This window comes from Drosophila mojavensis, unplaced genomic scaffold, assembly GCF_018153725.1.
Source record: "Drosophila mojavensis isolate 15081-1352.22 unplaced genomic scaffold, ASM1815372v1 contig_80, whole genome shotgun sequence".
In the NCBI taxonomy this organism is placed as follows: Eukaryota; Metazoa; Arthropoda; class Insecta; order Diptera; family Drosophilidae; genus Drosophila; species Drosophila mojavensis.
Genome location: NW_025318906.1, coordinates 13,440,385 through 13,462,757, shown reverse-complemented (window position 1 = coordinate 13,462,757; position 22,373 = coordinate 13,440,385). Strand labels below are relative to the sequence as shown.

The window sequence follows — 22,373 nt, the reverse complement described above, 5'->3', positions numbered from 1 at the left end:
TGCCAACTGTTCAATCAGTTCTGATTTAGCTGGATTTTTATGCCCAGAACCCATTGATGGGAAATCTGGGGATAATACTGTACAGCAGTAGAATAAATATAGTATAACGGTACATCGAACATTTATACAACTGTAGTTTACTTCAGATATGATCTCTTGACAGCTTAAATTTTTACCATGTCTCCATCTATGTTTATATATAACTTAAATCTCTTCATAGCTTCAAATTGTCAGCAGATTGCGTAAGTTTTCCCCAAGAGAAACTCTTTTGTCGTCTTAAATTCGTTTACTTTTATTAAATTTCTTCGTCTTCTTCTTCTTGGATAAACTCTGACTAGATTTGTCTACATTAATCTTAACTAGAAATGCTTTTGTGCCTTGCTTTTGACCTGCTTTTGTGCTGCCAAACGACTTGTATCTGTATCTGTGGCCCACCCATGCCACGCCCTCAGCTACGGATGCAGATACATAAACGAGTGTCGGCTACATACATACATACATACATACATACGTATATATAGCCGATAGCTGACACGAATCTTGTACATAAATATATGCACATGTGTGTGTGTGTGAGTGTGTGTGTATATATACCTGGTTAGCCAATGAAAGAGGCGCAATTTGTTAGCTGTAAATGTGTATCTGTATCCAAATAGCTGTGCATGTATCTGTATCTGTAGGTGTAGCTGTATCTGTATCTGTGAGTGGGACTCGGACTGGGTCTGTTCTTGAGCATCTTTGAAGTGAATGCGTGCAGTTGGTTAGCTCGTGCGCATTGTCATAATTAAGACTTGGCCAGCGGATATATGCATATCGTATATCTGGCGAGATCTGCTTATTAATCATGACAGATAAACATCAGACAAGTTTATTAATTTAATTAAGCGCCTACATCAGAGATGCGACTGCCTCTGCAATTGGAATCGGAATTGGAATTGTAACTGCAATTGTTGGGGAGGAATCATTTAATTAGTTAGGCGCAAGAGACAAAAAAAGAAGAAGAAGATAAAGTGGAGAGAGTAGAAATAATTAGCTAGGGAAAGGTCGAAGTCGCAATGCTCTAGGGGAATTGGAAAGACTTTAGCTGTGTTAAGGAGATAGAGATAAATAATATTATGAGCCTCAAACTAATATGAAAAATATTTAAAAAACTTAAATTAAATAAACGAAAAGTTAATAAAATATGAAACAAAAATAGATAATCAATAATAAATAATAATAATAATTTAAAATGTTATAAAAAAAAGTAATAATATTTAAAAATACATTTTATTACAAATAAATATAAAAAAGTAATAATAGAAAATTATTAAAAATAAATTTTTATTAAAAATAAATATATACAAATAATGACACAATAAAAATTTTAAAAAATTTAATATTTCAAAAAAATAGAAAATAAATAAAGAAATAATAAAAAAATAAATAAATAAAGAAATATGTTATCTGTTATTACTGATAATATAATTATAAAATTAAAAATATAAATTTAACAAAATATAAATAAAAATAAAATATATATTAATAATGAAAAAAATAAGAGACTTAAATATAAATACATATAATTAAATTATAAATTATCATCATTATTATATATTTAGCATTTTATTTTTTATTTATTTTTTATTATAAAATTTATTTTGGTTTAATTGGTTTTTAATTTTTTTTTTTTTATATATATATTTAAGACTTGAAAAATAAACAAAAATATGTAATAGTGAATTGCAAATTTAATTAAATAATTTGGCCATAAATATAAATATATGCGCTATGTATAAAAATTAATAATTAAATATAAAACTAAGCTCTTAGAATAACAGTTTATTTTATTGATTCAGCCAAGCCGATTTCTTATATCTATATCTATAGATCAAGGCCATAATAAATATTGATATATATCTCAAATTTCACAGTTAGACAACAAACCAAACAGAATATGAATATGCTCAGTTTAAGTGAAGAACTCGGATCTTGAAATTGAGTGAGCGGAAATGACAGCTAATTGATATAAACCTCCCTCTACTTTAGACAGTTCTATTAGACTTTTGATGAGCTTCCAATTTGGATTTGCATATGACAGCTATACTATATCTCGAAATACCTTTCTCCATATATATTCATATATTCCTATGGTTAGCCAGAGCTGCAGAGCTTGACACATTTGCTTTGTGGAGGCCATCCATCAAGTGGTTCGCACGGTATCATTAACAAGCTTTATTGACAACGGATATATGCATGGCTATATGGCGCTTGAAAAGTCAGTTTCCCAGCCGCTGCCACACATCCTTGAGCATCATATCCTTCACACACACACACATAACTAGCATCACCCCCATCGGTAAATCACGTTAATAAGCCGGTAATGAATATTGGGGTACTGCATACTCCCGCCCGCTTCTCGCATGTTTGGCACACATTCGCACTGCGAAAAGTCTTCTCCCCTCTCTCTCTTCCTCCCTCTCTCTCTCTCTCTGACCCTGTTCTGTATGCCATGTTCCATGCGAACCGGAAGGAAACATTTGCCCCTTGTCTAACAGCGCTAAGCATTTGGCTGTGAGGGTCGTTTGCGTGTTGTGTGCGGGGGCGCAGTTACCCTTGCGAAAAAAAAAATACGAAGAAGAGAAGGAGGAAGAGCTCTTTCAAGACAGTTAGTGTATAGCTACCCTGTAAGTTGTAAGAGTGAAATATATTGTTCTCAAAATTATTATGTTAATTTTTACATAGCATTTATATTCATACTTGACTCTTTGGCTTGTTAAGAACTAAAGGAATATACAGATTATATACAAAAGTATCTATTATCTTATTATCTTATTTTCGTATATATTTTGTTCAAAATTTGTCTGCAGTAAGACTTTAAAGAGCAAAAACATATAATCCCAATATCTAAAGTTTTGTCTTGGATCTTATTTTTTCAAAATTTTCAACATTTGATATCATAATGAACAACATTAGATATCATAAGATATCATAATCATAACATTAGATATCATAATGAATCCAACACCATATCAAACTTGTATAATACCCGAGTTTCCCTGAACTGTCTCTCGAAAGAACTCCGATTAAGTAAGAATTACTTACTAAGGATGGTAATCAATTATTTGTAAATATTCCCGATATAAAGAATTCATAAAAAGTAAAAAATAAAAAAATAATATAAAATATAATATTTCCATACGATATATTTAATAACTAATAGCTTGAGCAATATTTCTAAACCAAACTCAAGACAAATACTTATAAAAACCCAACACTTGTTTGCATATCAAATTTCAAGAACTTTGCTCCTATATTGCCCAAGTTCACTGGGACAGTCCCATGGAACTAAGCTAATCTAAGAGCTGCGCTACTAAAATTTGCTATGCAGCTTGATTGAAACTCCCCAAGCACATGCCACATTCTCCACAGCGTAAGAGACTTCCATTTCTCACTGTCACATACAAACCCACAACTTTATCATGCACCTTTTCACGCCGTTTCCACGGTATAAAAAGCTCCGGGCATATTTCACTTTACCAGTTGTTTAATAAGGCATGCGAAAACATTTTTGCTCGACATTTGTCCATTTGAAAAGCAGCTCCCAAATCAGCGAGGCATAGTTGATGGGGTCTCGCCTTTAGCTTTATCATCATTTGTATCCATTATGAGGCGCTGGTTTTGGTTTAGGTGTTCCTCAACATCATCAACATCATCATCATTGTCAGCATCATCAGCTGGCCAAATATGTCTACTGCTCGCTTCTTCATTTGTCAAAGTTACGCGCGCAACAAATCTAAAGACTTGCAACGCTTTTCCAAATGTTTTAGACGCTCACATGCCACAATTGTAGCACAGAGTGAGAGGGAGAGAGAGAGAGAGAGAGAGACAGGGAATGGTTGCTGCATGCCAGGCGAAGGCCAACACTTAACTTTAATAGAGTAGCTCAAGGGGCAGAGGGGTCTGGCCTGGCTTGGCCTGGCCGGGCTGCTTGCAACAAGGAGTAGCTGCTAATGCGTCGCCAAACAGCCAAAGAGACGTCAAAACATGCAGGTGAGACAACAACAACAACAACAACATACTACTACAACAACAACAACTGCAATTGTTGCTCCACTTGGCTGTCGGTGCGGCAAGCAGCCAAGTAGACTTTCAAACGCCGCACAGTGGAGCAAAAGCTATGATAATTCTTGTTAATGAAGTTTGGCTGAATAAACAAAGAGCTTAAATGTGAATCAAAGCTTAAATTACAGCTAAATATTTTTTAAATATAACTTGAGTCCTGCTGAAGCCAGAAAGAATGTAATTTATTGCCCAAGCTAAAGAAATAAAAATAAAAAATAAAATTCTACCAAATACTTCCTAGTATCCTTTGTCTATAAATGAATTTTTTTTGACTTTTTTTTATTTTATTTATATTTTTTTTATTTATTTAATCTTTGCCGATATTGCCAAGAAAAAGCTCTGATATAATATAAAAACTATGTACATATTTTTAATATATATGCATAAATATATAAATTTTAAATTTACAATTTTTTTAAATTAAAATTAAATTGATTTTCAACCACGGTGCGCGCATGCATCAGTCGACTGTAAAAACCCGTCAAATGCCGCAAATACCAAAAGATAAATCGACGCGAATCGATGCGTGATACTCGGGAGGTGGCTTTTGATTTAGATCCAATGGCTCTCGACATATTGGTGACGTTTTCTGAGCTAAAAAGAAAAAGGCAAAAAAAAAAAAAAAAAATTGTAAAGAAAAAAATAATAAAAACAATTCGCGGAAACTCGGAGAGCCAACGCGCCTGGCGGTCTGCATGCGATGAAAACCATCAATGGAGCTGCAGTTGCAGTTGTAGCTCGACTCGGAGTTGGATTTTGAGTTGGAGCTAAAGTTGTTCCTTGGCAGGCTTTCAATTGGAGTTGCTGCTGCTGCTGCTGCTGCTGAGGTTGCCGTTGTCGGAGATTGGTTTTTCAAGTTTTCCATCGGTCGGAACGCATTGGCATGCCGGGCATGGCGCTAATTAACTACTGCCGGTGTTTAGTTGAACCAATTGCTGATAATAAACATTTTTATTGATTTGTGATGATTGCCGACGTCGGCGAACGGCCAACAATTGTCACCAGTGCACAGGTGCACTGAAAGTGACATCCAACATCCAGTTGGAGCTCCTGCTCTCCGCCTGGGCAATTTATTAAATGCAATTTATTTGCAATTGCTTCCCAGAAGCAGGAGGTGCTGCTAACCCTGTCCCGGATTAGCCACTGTCCAACTGGCAGAGCCCATTGCCAGTGCATTCTAGGAAGTCTCTGTCTCAGTTGCCGTCTCAGCTTCAGCTTCTGCTTCTTATCTTTTGTCTCATTTTTCGCCAGGCATAATTGCCACCGGTCTTACAGATAGGCATCACCCAGCGCCAATTTGTTGTGTCGCCTCAGCAAGAGGAATAAAAAACAACTATATATGCACATCTACATATACATATATATTGTATATATATATATATATGTATATATCTTGTGTATATACACAAAAACGAGTTACCCTCGCGCGCACCTTTTTTATGGTCGTTACGTGTCGCGGCCGCCGAAAAGCACCAGAAATTAAAAACGAGGAAGCCTCTGGCAGCTAATCACAGCTAGTCGATACCCTAGAAAGGGCAAGCATGTGCCATATTGGCTCAAGAGTTTGTTGAAACTCCATTGAGTTAAAGACATTTACTCTTTAAATTCACCTCAAGCGGAAAGTGTTTTATAGATAAATATACGAATATATATATATATATTAATAATATTCAAATCAGCCCTGGTCGACTAGTAAATACCCTGGTTTAGCGTATTGGAATTTTTTGAATTTTATTAATTTCTATGGGAGAGAAAATAAGCAACTATATCTTCTTTTCTCCAATAAGAAACTATATCTTCCTTTCTCTCTCTTCTTCTTTGAGCTACTGACTAATCTCTAAGTTACTTGGGCTCAATGACTAATGACATATGTATCTAAAAATATTCTTAAGTTAGTCTCAGGCTTTACACATTGGTTAATATTATATTTTGAGATGGTTTTGGTATTGTTTAAGTATATGTTATATGAAATTGAACGGGTGTTTAGGTAAAGTTTACAAAAATATATCCTATAATTACAATTATGCTAATAAGCCAGCTTATTATGACAAGAAGTCTTTATTAACCCTGATATACCGCAGAAAAATATCATATACTTACAGCCATGTTTATATGTCAGCCTAAGAACATCAAGAATTATTTAAATACAGTTTACATAAACCTGAAATTTAACGGGTCTATTTAACTTGTGACTATACTATAAATTTCACTGTAAGGGAATAAACTCTTTAAAAAAAGTTTAGTATAAGTGTACAAAATCTTATAGCTAAAATTGCTTAGCTTTACCTCTTATAGAAGCTGAGATCCATTGAACTAAAGCACACCAAGAGCAAAATCTCTGCCAATTGCCATTAGAGATCTGAAATCAAGCTCAAGTCACCTTCAAATGGCGCATGATACCCACATGCTTTCATGCTGACAGGGTATCGAAAAGCCACACAAAATATTCGCCATAAAATTGTTGGAGACGCATGTCGTCAGCTTCCATAAAAAATCTTATCAGATTTACAGGCGAAACTTCTAAGTAAACCCATAAAAGAAATTACGCGAGGTTTTTGTATTTTGGTTTCAACTTCTGTGTTTTTGTTTTTTATTTCATTTACTCTAAATATTTTGTAGTGTCTCGTGTTGGATTCCTTTTTTATATGCTACACATTAAAAATGCTTGGTGCTTATGTAAGACATAGATCATAATTGTAGTTACCATGCGTTGATTATTCAAATGTACACACATACATATACATATATATATGTTGTATGTTATATATTTGATAGGTATACATAAATACGGAAGGTAGCGCAAGGCGCTTTAAACTATATAAATTAATATATTTCTTGGTTAGTTTTATTACGATAATACAAACTAGTTATAGAATAGAAAAATTCATCATGTTTACCTTTTGAAAACTATCACACATTAATCAAAACTACTCTACTCGTATTTTAATTATGATATTACTTAGCTAGGCATTGTTTTGTTTTAGTTCTTTATAATTATGATGATTCTCTATATATATATTTATATATTATGTATTATTATATATGTATATATATTATGTCTTTAATACTAGGCTGTTCCTTTGATTTAAACCATAAACTGGGGCAAGATTTTTGTTTTTAAATATATGAGGGGCACATTAATTTATAGAGCATACAATAATTCCGTATTTATATAATTATAATAAATAAATTTAATTGAAAAAACATTTTTAATATATATTTATTTTTTGTCGGTAAATTTTTGTTCAAGAAATTTAATTTAATAAAATATATATTTTTATCAGAAATGTTACATAGAAATTATAAAAATTATATTTTAATTACAAGAGAAATTTTTTAAAAATTTTAAATATTTTTCCAATATTTAAAATTTTTCTAAAAACATCCAAAAGATTTTATAAAATAAAAAAATGTATTTTAAATATGCGGAATTTGGAATATAAAATTTTAAGTAGTTTTAATTGCAATTCAATTTTATACTTTATTTATTTATTTTTTTTTTAAGTTTATCATTGATTTTAAATAAAAGGAAATTAACAACATAGATCTGAACAGTCTTATATATAAATACATATATTATCCATGTAGAGAGCATGAAACTAGCTGCATAGAATTTCATTTTAAGCGGGAATACCATTGATATTTTTTTTCTTTTCTTTTCAGCTAGATATAACTACAACATACATAAATATATCCGTAACCTCAAGGACGCTAGAGTTTTAAAATGCCATTAGATAGATTCGTTTTCTTTAATGTTTAGTATTTAGTTTAGTATATAGTATTTAGTTTAGTATTTGTATTTAGTTAAGGGTAATAATACTTAGGCGCTGCTGCTGGAACGCTCGGTGCTTAGTAGTTCGGCAGTTCGCAGCGTCTCCTGCGGCATTTGCTCCACTTCAATGTACTCCTCCTCCTCCTGCTGCGCAGGAGGCAGCTCCGCGGCGTCGGGCGAATTCGCTGGCTCCGATTCGTATAGCTCCTGCTTGACATGGCTGGGACTGAGCGTCACTGGAGAGCTGGCCGTCGAGCTGTGCGCCTCCTGCTTAGGAGCACGTGTTGCTGCTGCTCCTGCTCCTGCTGCCGCTGCTGCGGCTGCGGCTGCTGCTGCCATCGCTGCCGGCTGAGCGTGCAGCTCGTGCGCTCGCTGATGATGCTCCAGCTCAGCACGGAAGTAGAATTTCTCCGGGCACAAGTTGCAGTCGTACGGACGCGTGCCGTGCTCCGCTATGTGGGCGAGCAGGCCAGCGGGCGCCGTGAACACAGCCGAGCAGATGTAGCAATTGTAGCCACGCTGCTCGGTGCCCGCGAAGGTGTGCTCGACGAGATGCTCCTGCAGCTTCTGGGCATGGGGCAAGATCATCTTGCACAGATTGCAGCGATGCTCCAGATAGGCGCCAGCTGCGGCGGCTGCAGGGGCAGCGATAGCCGTGGGCTGCACCTGCTCCTTGCGCTTGCCATTCAGATTGTGCTTGCGGCAGCATTTGTCGCACAGCTTGGCCGTCTCCCCCGCCCCCGGCAGCGGCTCCAGGCAGAGGGCGCAGACGGGCTCCTGCAGGCTGTTGCAGCTGGGCGACTTGGTGTGGAATTTGGCATGCAGACTCAGCTCAAATTCCGAGTGCAGCGTCTGGCGGCAGCAGATGCAGGCCATGGGCAGATTGCCATCGTTGCCATGCTCGCTGAGATGGGCACGGAAGGCGGCCACGTGCTCCAGCTGCTGGCCGCAGTGGGCGCACTTGCCGGACTGGCCCACCTTGGAGTGCTGCAGCTTGTGCTCGGCGAGAATGGCGGGCGAGGGGAAGATCTCGTCGCAGATGAGACACTTGTGCTTGCCGCTCGAGTTGTGGCAGCTCTTCATGTGCTGCTCCAGCTCGGCTCGGCTCTTGTAGTTCCCGGAGCAGTACGCGCAGCGCAGGCTGACGCCCGTCTTCAGATTGTGGGCGAGCTTGCGATGCGAATGGAGCTCGGCCTCGCTGCGCAGATCCTGGCGCTCGCACATGCCGCAGCTGTAGCTGTTGTTGTTGTTGCTGCCGCTGCTGTTGCTGCCGCTCGCTGCTGCTGCTGCTGCCGCCGACGCGGCCTGCGGCGTGGACAGCTCCGCTGCGGCGCTGGCATTGGCTGGCGAATTGGCCTTGGCGGCGTACATCTCCATCAAGTAGCGCTGGCTCAGGCCGTACATGAGAGCAGGATGCGGACTCTGCTTGGTGTCCACCTGGAGCGGGCTGTTGTAGAACTTGCTCGGCGGATTGCCGCCGCCAAAGAGACCCTTGAAGGCGACATTGTAATCAATATTATTATTGTTGTTGTTGTTGTTGTTGTTGTTGGCATTGTTTGCCGCGGCAGCGGCAGCAGCAGCCGCTGCCAGTGGCGGCAGCAACGCATTCACATACAAGCTGCCCATGCCGCCTGGAACGGGCGACTCCTTGTCCTTGATGCCGCCGTGCTGGCTCTGCATGTGCCTGTCCAGCAGGAACTCCACATGGAAAGTCTCCGGGCAGCTGGGGCAGCGGAACTGTCGCGCATGCGCCGCCAAATGGAAATGCATCTCCAGCTCCGAGGAGCAGACGGCGCGGCAGAACATGCACTGCAGCGGATTGGCCGGCGCAGGGGGATTACCGGGCAGAGTGCCCTGGTTGCCCAGCTGATGGCGTGTCTTCACATGCACATGGAAGTCGCCGTCGTTGCGGAAGAGCTCCAGGCAGGCGCTGCAGCGCAGCAGCTTCGACTCCTGGCTATGGGCGCAGGCCAGGTGCAGCTGCATGGACATGCGATTCTCGCAGAGCTCCGAGCACAGGACACACTTCAGCATCGTCTGGACGTGCTCGGCCAGCAGATGCTGATGCAGCTCCTCCGCCTTGGCATAGGACTTGCCGCAGCTGGCGCTGCAGCAATTGAACTCGGAGCTGCTGATCAGGAAATGGGCGACCACATGGCGCTCGTACTCGCACTGCTCGGGCAGACTGAGGCCGCAGTGCGGACAGATCAGCTGCATGCCCTCGGCGATGTGGCTCTTCAGATGATTGCGAAAGCTCTCAAAGTCCGGCAGGCCGGCATTGCACTGATTGCAGAAGAAGATGCCAGGAGGCGGCGGTGGAGCTGGCGCCGGCTGCTGCTGCTGCTGTTGTTGCTGCTGCTGCAGCTGCGTGGGCGAGGTCAGCGGGCGGCGCTTGTTGCTGCTCAGATCGGTGGGCAGCTCCTGCTCGGGCTTCTCCGTTGGCGCCAGATCCGACTTCAGCTTCGACTGCGGCGAGCCCAGGCGATGGAAGTGCTCGTAATAGGAATTGGGGCTGCTCAGGCGATCCAAGTGCGTGACTCTCATGTGCTGGAACAGCGCAGCGATATTCACAAACTTCATCGTGCAATATTCGCAGCTCAACTGGAAGCCATTCGTCTGGCCATCCGACTCCTTCGACTGCTGCTGCTGCTGCTGCGGCTGCTGCGGCTGCTGCTCGTGTGTGCTCTGCAGATGCGCGTTGAGCTGCTCGAGGCTGCTGAACTCCGTTGCCTTGGGGCAGTAGCTGCAGCGCAGCAGCGGCGTGGGCGTCGGCGTGGCTATCGTTGTGGCCGTGGGCGTGGCCGCCAGCTGGCCACGCGCCCGCTTGGGAAACTCCAGCCGACTGGGACTGCTGTCGGAGGCCAGCGCCAAGGCATAGCGTCGCTTATGCAGGCTCCCATTGCTCGAGATCGAGGCGGAGCCCGTGGAGCGTGGACTGTAATTGAGTGCATTGGGATTGCCGCCAGCTGCGAGGATTGCGGCGTTCTTCTTGTGCTTCTGCATGTGCGAGGTGAGGGCGGCGGCCGTGTTGTAGCCACGATTGCACATGCTGCACTGGAAGGGCTTCTGTATGTCGTGCGTCTTCATGTGGATCTTCAGATGATCACTGGAAGGGTGAAAGGCGGAGAGAGGGAGAAAGAGAGAGACAGACAGAGAGAGAGAGAGAGAGAGATGGAGATTGAGATGGTAGAGCATTAATTATTGAATTACATATGCTTTAGAGTCTTAAAGTATTTTTTATGGCTATGTATATATATGGCTATGTATATATATTCCATAGGCTTGAAGGGGGCGTTAAAATTCCACAGATCATAAAATATAGAGTTTTGTACTATACTAAACATTAGACAAATGAAAGGGTATTCCAAGTAATTAGCAAGTTAGGATCCGTACTTTACTTCAACTACTTAAGAACTTTCATTTTCGATCGATTTATTTACCCAACAAGCTACTTTTTGGATGTCTCAATATGCTTATGCAGTTCTGCTCTCTGTATGCATCTATTTTAGCTCTCTATACATATTTTAAGTCCTCAAATTATTCTCGTTGAATTGCCAACAAAATAAGCAGAAGAAATGCTAATATGAAGAGGATAAGATGAATAAAAACAAATATAAAATTATTATTAAAAAAAAAAAAAAAAACTAAGTATAACATATATATGAGATATTATATCCCTTATATGTAAAAAAAAAATACAAAATATTAAAAAGAAAATTATAATAATAATTAATTAATTATTATTAGTTCAAACAAAAACTTTGTATACCAGATATTTAAGAAATTGCATTTTTTATGATAAGATAAATAAATATATAAAATAATAAATATTTATAATATACATACATATATGAGAAGTTACGTCTCTTATGGAAGGATAAATAAAAAATATAAAATTATTATTTTATAAAACAAAACCTAAGTATAACAGACATATGAGATATCATTATTAAATTATATAAAAAATTATAAATATTATTAATTAGTATAACAGAGTATAATAGTATAACAAGTATAACAGATATATGTATAAGATATTACAGCTCTTATGTTTAACTCATCCTCCTCATATCAACATTTGCCTTGCTCAATTTCTTGCAGCTCCCCAGAGCTTCTTCAACTTTTCTGCCCCAATCAGGCACTCTCTACTTATCTCCCTTATCAGCTCTACCTTCGCTCAGCACACTTACCTTCTGGAGAAAGCAGCCTCGCAATGCGGACACTTGTAGTTCCTCTCATTTGTATGCAGCTTCTTATGGCGATCTCGGGAGCGTTTGTGCTTGAACAGTTTTGCGCAGTACTCGCACTTGAAAGGCAAATGCTCGGCATGACTCTAAAAAGAGAAAGAGAGAGAGAGCGAGTTAGAGAGAGATACGTATAGTTAGAGATAGAGACAGTGTTTAGTGAGAGCTGAGCTCAGCAAGTGCTTTGTGCAATCGCTGCACTGATATCTTTAGTTCCTCGAGTTAGGCCGAGGCTCGCTAAGCTAAGCGCGTCTGACTAACCTATTTGAAATTCTTAGAAGTTGTCGAGCTGTTGTCGACTCGCCTGATTCCTGTCTTGAATTTATTGCTGCAGTTGGCTAAATAAAAAGAAGCAAAAGCGATTCAAACTGATTCAGAATCTGCATAGCAGCCAGTGGGGCGGCAGGCGAGGCAGGGCAGGGCAGGGCAGGGGCGGGGCAGGGCGGGGTAGGCGGGACAGTTGGACGTAGGTGTTTCTTTGCTTGTGGCTTGTGGACAAAAATTCATCTAAATGCGCAACGCAAACGCCACAAAAAGGCGAGAGGGGCGTGCCAAGGGGGGAGGGGGTACAGCTGTATGTTTAGCTTCGCACACACACACACACACCCGCAACCGGTTTACTTTTTGGGTTCTTTGGCGGTCGGCGCAGACGCTTTGAAGTATGATGAAAAAAAAAAATACGGATTTTTTTTTTTTTTTTTGCAAAAAATTAGCCCATTTGTATGCAAGCCCCCGCAGTTGAAGTTTGGCTTATTGCACAATATGAGCGTCGCGTTAGCCTGTGCAAAGTGTTTGCCTGACTGGGGGGATTCTCGTGTCGGTTATGGTTTTTTAAACTGTCGCGCCAATCATCCACATCATCATCAGCATATGAGCAGCCCCTCTCGCCCCGGAGGATCAAAGGCAAGCGCAGTATGTTTGAGCCGCGATAAGCGATCATCGGGCGGTAGTCCTAAACACAGTTGCAATTGGGTTAACAACTTGTTAGCCGCTGATGTCATGGGCGTTCTTATACCCTCCCAGAACAACAACAGCAACAACAACAACAACAAAGAGAGGATGGGACTGAGAAACACATCAACATGATGAGACATGCCTTCAAGTGGGTGAACATCGAGAGTTACGTGTTTGGGTTTTGTTTGAAATGCTACCGAAATTGTATTCCTCTCTCTCTCTCTCTCTCTTCCTCTCTTTGCCTCTCCCTGCGCCACCTCTTTAGCTTTGTACCGCACTTTGCCGTCCTCTAAGAATGCTCTGTTTTATATGTATAAAGGCCGCTAGATATGCATCGCATATAGAGGAATTTTTTTAGTTTTTGTTTTTGTTTTTGTTTTTTTCGCGTAGAGAAACTTTTGCAGGCAATGAACATTTTTGCACGAATGCGATCGAACGGATAAGCAGGGCGGGAGCTTAGAGATTAAAATAAATCATTTTTATAGGCAAGATCCAAGGCTGATAGATGACTCTCTATATATAGTTTGGAATAGTCTATAAATAACAATTGGCCATTAATTGAAATAAAATTTAGATGAGATGAGGAATATCAAGTGAAGTAGATTTTGGTATATGACTGAAAATATTATGAGAGAAACCTAAGAAGTTTTTATTTTGTCAGAATGGAATTTTTTTTCCATAAACGAATAAAATATAATTTAATAATAAATCTGAGACATATCTAACGCAAATAAGAATTATTAAATAAACTATAACTGCAAGTAAGTACAGGGTAATATAAAAAAAATATATATTCTTCGATAATGCTGAGTATATACTTTTTTTTATATCGAGTAAAAAATGTGAATTTATTTTCATTTTATAAATCGAAGCCTTGAATTGGAATACTTTTCTACGCAAATTTATTAAAAAAATGTATTTTATGTATACTTTAAAAATTTATGTTTAATTCCATTTATGTTTATTGTGTACTAATAAAATATTAATACATAATATACTATTAAAATAATGTATTTATTTATCTTTTCCATTGTTTCTATAATTTCCTTCCTATTTCCAACTTCATTTTATATAATAAAAATTATTATAACAATTAATCTACTAATAAAATAATATATAAATGAAACTTCGTTTGATTTCTATATTCCTATTATTTCTTTCATATTTCAAACTTCTATTTAATTGTAAGACAAGTTTCCATGCTTAAGAAATATAGAGATCATACATGTACATATACTTAAGTATGTAAAGCATACTTCATACATACTTTTAGAGATTAAATAAATGAGATTATATAAATAAATAATCTTGAATGCAAAGATTTGAAACTTATTATATAGAAACGCTAACTGCAGGGAAAAATCAACTCTAGTTTTCCTAGCCACTCTTATAAGCTTACTTCACTTGCTTCTTTTCTTGAGTTCATATTCGACCTGTTACTCTTTTATTACTCGGCTTCACTACTCTCAAAGGTTTTCATTATATTTTCTTTGATTTAGGTGTGTCCTTGATTAACTAATTCTAGTTATTTTACTTAAAGATCTCTTTTACATAAAAATAATTATTTAGTTAAACACTTAAAAAACTTTAAAAATCTTTTGGTCTGTCATTTCTTAAATTGTTATTCCAGCTGTTCTCATTATGTCTATCTTAACTTTTCGCATTTCGAATTTCGTTATTCGTAGCCCAGTTCTTAGACAATCGATAGCAATTAACGAATGAAGCGCCTTGACATTTGATTACTTAATGTGGCTCAAAAGGATGCCGCAGTGAGCTGACTGACACCAAACATTGTGGCCCACTTGGAGTCACCCCAAAGGCAGCCGTGCGTCAACCACCCAGAAGAGGCAGTGAAATGCGCTAAGCGCCTTACGTAATGTCACGTTGGGTAATTAACCCATTCGCCGTGGGGTCTGTCACCCAGCGGTGGAGCAGTGCTGCTTGGTTGCTATGAACTCACCTGCACGTGATGCTTCAGGTAGCCGAGCCGTGGAAATGATTTATCACAGAACTGACACTGATAGGAGCCGTCGCCTCGACTTTTAATCCCCTCCCCTGTCAACTTATCAAACTTGGCGGCTGTGCCATGTCCTTGTCCTTGTCCTCCTGCAGCCAGCTTTGCATCCTTATTGATTTTGCGCAGCTTGTTCGCTATTTTCAGCGCCTGCTGATGATGATAATGATGATGATGATGATGATGCAGCAAATGTGCCGGTCGCTTCGGTTTGCTCAGCTCATGCTCCAGCTCCGTTTGCTGTGCAGCATCGCCATTCGCCTTGGCCGACTCCTCGCCCGCCTCCTCCGAGCCGGCCGACGACTGCTGCTGCTGCTGCGACTGCGACTGCGACTGCTGCTGCGGCTGCTGCAGCTGTGAGTTGGGCGTCAAAGTGCCATCCGAGATGCTGGGCGAATAGCTCGACGAAGTGTGCGTGCTGTACATATCTGAAAGGCACATAAGAAAACACAATTTATAGGGTATCAAGTAGTTTGTAATTAAGCGCATGGCGTGTGTGGGCAGCGACTGCATCCTTATTAGCTTGCCGGCTCTCTCAGAGGTCTCACTGTGACTAAGACAGGAAATCAAAATTGGTTGCCAACACTTAATTCAATTAACACATGCAACATGTTTTTGGTGTTGCCTCCACCCCAGACACTAGTCAAGCAGATTCGCCTCCCCCCATCCCCATCGCCATCCCCATTGTCTGTTGATCTCCCACTCTCGCTGACTGTAAATGAGCCGCACGTTTGTTTCATGCAAACTAATTGCGCTCACTGTACTTAAGAGCATTTTAATTACAAGTTCTGACTGCCACTTGACTCCGCATCACACATTAGCATTAGCATCGGGGCAATGAGGGTCACTCCAATAAATACACTGAGCGCAATTGTCGAGAGTGAGAGAGTGTGCTGAGTGTAAGGCTTAGCAGAAGAAGCTGTAGAGGGATCTGGGTTCATGGGAAGTATTTATTGAAGAGCTCTGCAGTCATCCATTGTATATATACTTTTATACATGTATATATATAATAAATATATTTTATATTAGGCTGGATTTCTTATATACATATATTTTATTTTAAATATAAATAAAATATTTGTTTTTATTTTACATATGTATATATAAAATAAAATATATATGACATATTCAAATTATATTTTCATATGATAATCAGAAATAGTATATGAATCATAACAGTAAAACTGGCTTGTCTTCTCTTTTTTTATGAAATATGTTAAGTTAAGAAAATTATATATATAATTTATAATTTTTAATACATAATTTTTCTTACAATTGTTTCTACATTATTATTATTATTATTTTTTTTTTTTTTGCATGTTTCTTTTTATTTCTGATTAAGGTTATTTTCTAAAAATTATATTAAACTAAAAAACATTCATCTATACTTCGCATTTGGAAAAAATCAGTATACATATATAAAATATACAGAACTATATTATATATTGTATATACTGCATATAAGAAAGCCAAAGATCAGCTCCTCACATTTTTCACTAATCTTGTTAATTCTCCCAGTAATTTCTCCCAGTGTATATACATTTTACTCATCTATCACCACGCGCCAAGTGTCGTCTCTTATTTTGCTTTCGGTTCACTTTCCGTTTTGGAAAAACTTTAATTGAAGCTAATTGTAGCCGATGCCTATGTCCGTCCCTCTGTCTATCTATACTGGCATACCTACATACATACATATGTATTTTTATCTGTCTAGCTATATCAGTTAACTATGCAGCTCTGTTTGTTTTGGCTGGCATCGCTTGAACTCTGATCCGAGTGGGTCGGATCAGAAGTGTGGCTCTTCTTAGGAGCTCCTCAGGCAACCGCTTTTGGCCCCTTAATGAGGAAACATGAAAATAATGCATCAATTTAATTAATATAGGCGTCAATTGAGCAGCATCTGCGGCTCAGTTGACAGTTCTCAGTTTCTGGAGTTACTTGGGTCAAAGAAAGTTTAAAGAGATTTTGTAAAATCTTAAGATTTGATGATGGGGGATGTCAGATGTCAGTTGAAGGGGTTTAAACAGATTGCAGAAACAGTTATGAAAAGCAGTTGTAGTGGGATTTGAAAATAATTATTAGGGAATATTTATGTAAGTTGGACCATTTGGATTTGAAGAAGAAGAAGAAGAATGTAGAGTTATGGATGCAATGGTATTAAATATATTTGAAATCAATATAGTATATATCAATGATAATATGCTCAATAATAAATGAGCTTTAATTAAACAGATCAAATATTAAAATAGAATAAGATTTTATTATATTTTATATATTGTATTATATAATATAATTGCCTGAATGAATCTGGGAGTGTATTATATTTATGTATAAATTCCATTGAATTAATATGTTCGATGTTTTAGCTAACTAACCCATAGAAGAAAACCTATATAAATCTATATGGCATATACATATATACACGATACATAATATTGAGCTTTGTATATATGTACGTCTAGCATCTTTTATATAAGTTAAGCTAGCTAGTTTTCCAAGCCTTTTTATGATGTTGGAATCAGCTCAAAAGAGTTTAAAACAAATATTATGATTAATACATATTATTAATTTAAATGTTAACATGAAGCTTGTTAGTAAGTTTTTTTTTTTTTAAAGACTTAGGGCTTAGTCGCACTTATCTAAATGGCTGAACGGTTTATAGAATCCTGACAGCATTAATGCAATTATTTACGGCATTAAAATTTATGTAGATATATGATTATATACATATTTAAAAACATATACATACATACGAAAGTGTCTAATAATAATTAGAATATTTATTCAAATTCAGATAGAGTTTTTCATTTAAGCCTTCCAATTGCCAGGGACCAAGACTCTCCCCACTCTATTTTTGCATGCCCTGAGCGCATTGGAGAATTGGAAATTCAGGGTATAATCATTTAGTCATCTTATTATTCTCTAGTTAACACCCACACTAATTACCGTTATTAGTTATCTCCTTGGTCGCTTGAATCTTTTCAATTAAATTCTCTAAACGCGAACTGGGACCGCGATACAACATCTTTAAGGCCATCATGGCATTGTCAGCAAGCATGCAATCAATCAATCAGTTGATCAATCAATCAAATTGATTTCGGAAACAAACACAATTCACACTAAACATTTATCACTAAGAACTTTAAAGCTGCTCCATAGGAATTTGCGGTATGCTTTGTTGCCTTTCGCTATTCGCTTGATTAAAATTACAAATTTTGTTATTCAATTAACGCGCGCGACACCAAAGGATCGCAACGGTTGTTGTTGTTGTTGTTGTTTAAGATGTTGGCGCGACAATGAGGACGTCCTAATGCCGCGAGCACCAAAATGTGACTAAATCAGAGCCAAGAGCCAAGCGCCGTAGGAAACCCGAAGCAGTAAACGCCGTCGCTGTCGACGCCGTCGTCGTCGCAGCAGCCAAAAGCAACGGGCGTCAACGCCTATTCAACCAACAGCAGCAGCAACAACAACAACAACAACAACGACAGCAATAAATGCGAGCACTTGGCGAACCAGTTGGTTGCCCAGCGCATGCGTGTCTGTGTGAGTGTGTGTGCGCTTGCATGTGTTGGTGCGTGTGCGGCCTGCCTTTTGGGATTCTCGCACCAAGCGCGCGGCGTCGGCGTCGCTGCTGCGCTGCCAGCAAATGAGAAGCAACAAAGCAAAGCATTAAATGGCGCCCCATACAGAAGCGCACACACACGAACACACGCTAACGGAAGCCGAAACGCAGCCATGCGTGAGCGAGCGAGCGCAACCCAGCACACAGAGAGAGAGCAAGAGCGTCAATGTGTATGTTTGGGCATGTGTGTCGGTGTGTGTGTGTGCTGCCTATGTACAGCCAGTCAAAAGGCGGAGCATGGGAGCCCCTATGGTGCGACTGTCACATTGGGCGTTCATTTAGCTTATGGGCGCGGAAGAGAGAGAGAGCGGGTGAGCGCGCACATACTTTGTTAATTTGCTGTGGAAGGGGAGGTAGCTGTACATTTTGATATATATATTTCTTATTTATGTGGAAAAAAACGACGAACGAAGTTGAGGCCGCAAAGAAATATGCAAATTAGACAAAATGTCAGGTGTTGAAGCTTTTGGAAAGTTTTTTTTTTTTTTTTTAACTGCTATTGTGTTTTGTGCTTCTTCTTCTTCTGCTTGGTTTCTATTTGCGTTTAGGTTGGTCGACTCTGTCGACAGGTAAAATTAAAAAAGGTTTCTAATTTTGTTGGAAGCTGAGATATTGCGTTGGTTTTCTAAGAGGATATTGCGCAAATTAAAGGATTAAATTAATTAAAGTATTAAATATTTTACATTTTATTATTTATGAATGACTCTTTCATGTAAATATATCTGAGCCATTATTGCACTTAATTTAAAATTAATAATAAATAAATAATATGGGAATGTATTTTTTTTTATATATATATATATTAACATGCTTTCAGTCGACAATTTAGCGAATTCATACTGTTTTTCTCATATTATGGCATTTATTATTTATGCATAATTATTTTTAATTTACTTTCAAATCATCGCATTAATTCAATAAAAAGAAATTTTAGCCATATAGGATTATGCATCTTAATAAAATGTTTTTCAATTTATATATATTTGATAATGCAATTTCACTGCATTCTCTGGAATGTTTAAATGCATTGGAATAGTCTAAGATTAATACTTCTTTATTGAAATTAGCAGAATTCGACCTCTAATAAAAAATGCTCTTAAAGATAAACCAATAAGATTTGTTATTAAGGAACCCAAAACTGACATAAGCTAAATATCTACAGAAATCTGACTTGCATTAACTATTTTTCATTATATGCATTGGATTTCACTTACAAAAATACTTTTTAATTAATATTTATATAATTGATACTCACTCTAGTTAAAAGAATGTTAAAATAAATTTTCAATTTATTTAAATCGCATTAATTGAGTAATCAAATGAAACTTTTAGTGATATAAATAATATATTCTACATATAATTTATCACTCTATTACATTAGGTCACAGATGTCCATTAAAGTTTTTATGTACATGCCAAAGATGTTTTTATCATTAGATCCCCTCTCACTTTCTTTCCTGCTCTTTGCCTTTGTTAATATTTATGAACTACATCCATTTGCATATAAAAGTAAACGCATTACAAATGCCGCCAATAAAGCGCCAACAAAAATTGACTGAAATTGACACAAAATAATGAGTGAAAAAACAAGAGAAAACAGGAAAAAAAATCAATTGAAAAGGCCAAAAACGGCAGCGAACACGTTTAAGCCATTAGCGCTAAAAGTCAGCAAATGTCGCCCGTCAATATGGCAAAAATTGCGGCCAACAAGGACAACGAGTGCCAGTGGCAGTGCCACCACAGGCTACACTCAGTGGCAGTCAGAGGCAACATGCTGCATGCCACTAAAAGCCAAATTAATTATGCATGCAACAGCAGCAGCAGTAGCAGCAACAAAGCCCCAAAAAGTGCAGCAGCAGCAAAAATGATTTTTTTTCTGCCGTTGCTGTCAGCAGCACTCAACACAGCACGCCCACAACCGACCCACCCGCCCCCTGCTGCCGCTCACTTTAACAAAAAACTATTAGAGCAATTAAAAAATCACTTTACACATTAGCAGCTTTTGTTGCTGCTGTTGTCGTTGCTGTAGTAGTGCTCGGCTTACTTTTTTTTCTCTCATAAACTGCGCTGCCCAATTGCCATTGGTCGCAGGGCAGCCAATGGCATTCGTTCGTTGCGCTGCCAACGCATGCGCCGCTACTGTGAGCGTGATAGCTATAGACACGCTGCTCTCTCTTTCGGTTATTTACTCTGCAGCCGTTGGACAACTCTCTTGGTATCGCTCTACCTGCTGTTGTCGTTGCCTTTGTTGTTGTGCTTTTTTTTCAGTTCGTATTCGGCGCATTCATTGACAGCGCTGTCGATTGCGGGATTTGCTTATGCTTAATTACAGCGAAAGCTGCGCTAATTGTGCGGTTATGTGTTGAGCTCTTCGTTCGGTTGTTGTTGTTGCTGTTGCTGGTATTGTAACTGTGTTATGTTTGCGTTTGCGCGAGTTTGTCGTTTGAGTCTTTGGTTTGAGTTTGGAAGTACGAAATTCCTCTCCCTGTAGCTCAATTACTCCAAAACTAATTTAGTTTTTAGTGTATTATAACACTTTTAATTATATAAATAAAATATATAAAATACTATACAAATGTAATTTAATAAAATAAAATATATGGTATATCTATCATTTTAAGTCTGAATTTGTATTTTTTTTTTTTTTTATTAAAAAATTAATAAAAAAATATCTTGGCATTTAAAGAAATTTTAAAATAAAACATTTACACCTTAACCTTTACTCAACCAAATATCAGCTAAAATATCAATTGGCCAAAAACCAAAAATTTCCTAGAATTGAGACAACTTGAAATTGATTAAATAATAGATGTAGAGCCCATCAATCCAATACATCCAAAAAACCAATTAAGGTTAATTTAGCATCCTTAATTTTTAATGTTTTAGCGCAGAAAAAACTTGTTAAATTGGAAAACAAGAAAACAAATTCATGGCCGCCCCCCACAGACGAACGCCCAAAGTTTTCGCTCTAATTGCAGCAAGAAAATCATGAAATTTGTCAAGCTAATTGCTCGAGCAATGGAAAATCGTGTTGCTAAGCGTTTTCCAGTGTACTCAACATATCTGTTTAGCGCCCGTTCGAAAATGCTCAAATGTTCGGCGGAAAAATGTAAAAGTTTTTAGCATTTGAGTTGGGATTTTTGGCTCTTTGGCTTTTTGCCTTTTTGTCTCTGTGTTAATTACGTTTGACTGACAGTTTTGTGACAGCAGCAGCAGGAGCAGGAGGCAGCACGTTGCAGGACGACGACCACCACGAGCCCAGAGTCGAGGCTTTTTGTATTGCTGGGCGGGGTAGGTTGCTGTGTTTCATGTGGACTTTTGGCGTGGTGGGTGAAAGGGTGACCAGATGCCAGGTAAATACTAAATGCGCCCTGACACTGAGTCTGCCTTAGTTTTGACTCCTTTTTTGTATACCCAGCGATTGTTGTTGACGTTGGCTATGGTGTGCAAACTAAAAGCAGTTGAATAATAATAATAAAAATAATTTATAAAACTGAAGCTTTGTATACAAATTTGGTTTTTTATTTGGTATTTTACTCATGGTATTTTTCCAGTTTCTAATATTATTATTATTATTATTATTTTTTTTTTTTACTAATTTATAATTATTGTAATTTTTTGTTATATAACTTTTATATTTTTATATCATTTTTTGCTTACAAT

General features: G+C 38.4%; 1 protein-coding gene across 2 annotated transcripts in view; it reads right to left on the bottom strand.

Annotated features, from left to right (window-relative positions):
* Positions 1 to 7,582: 7,582 nt before the first annotated feature.
* Positions 7,583 to 22,373, bottom strand: part of LOC6579764 (zinc finger protein 423 homolog) — a 41,069-nt gene continuing 26,278 nt past the window's right edge. Inside the window, exons 1-4 of one of the 2 annotated variants that reach the window (XM_032730549.2) lie at positions 18,035 to 18,436; positions 15,035 to 15,516; positions 12,067 to 12,209; positions 7,585 to 10,982 (exon numbers count right to left, since the gene is read on the bottom strand). In XM_032730549.2, coding sequence (XP_032586440.1) covers positions 7,925 to 10,982; positions 12,067 to 12,209; positions 15,035 to 15,516; positions 18,035 to 18,146 — 3,795 coding nt within the window. In that variant the 5' untranslated portion in view covers positions 18,147 to 18,436 and the 3' untranslated portion in view covers positions 7,585 to 7,924. Of the gene's footprint in view, positions 10,983 to 12,066; positions 12,210 to 15,034; positions 15,517 to 18,034; positions 18,437 to 22,373 lie in introns of those variants that run through there. The other variant, XM_044010744.1, reaches the window with a different exon arrangement.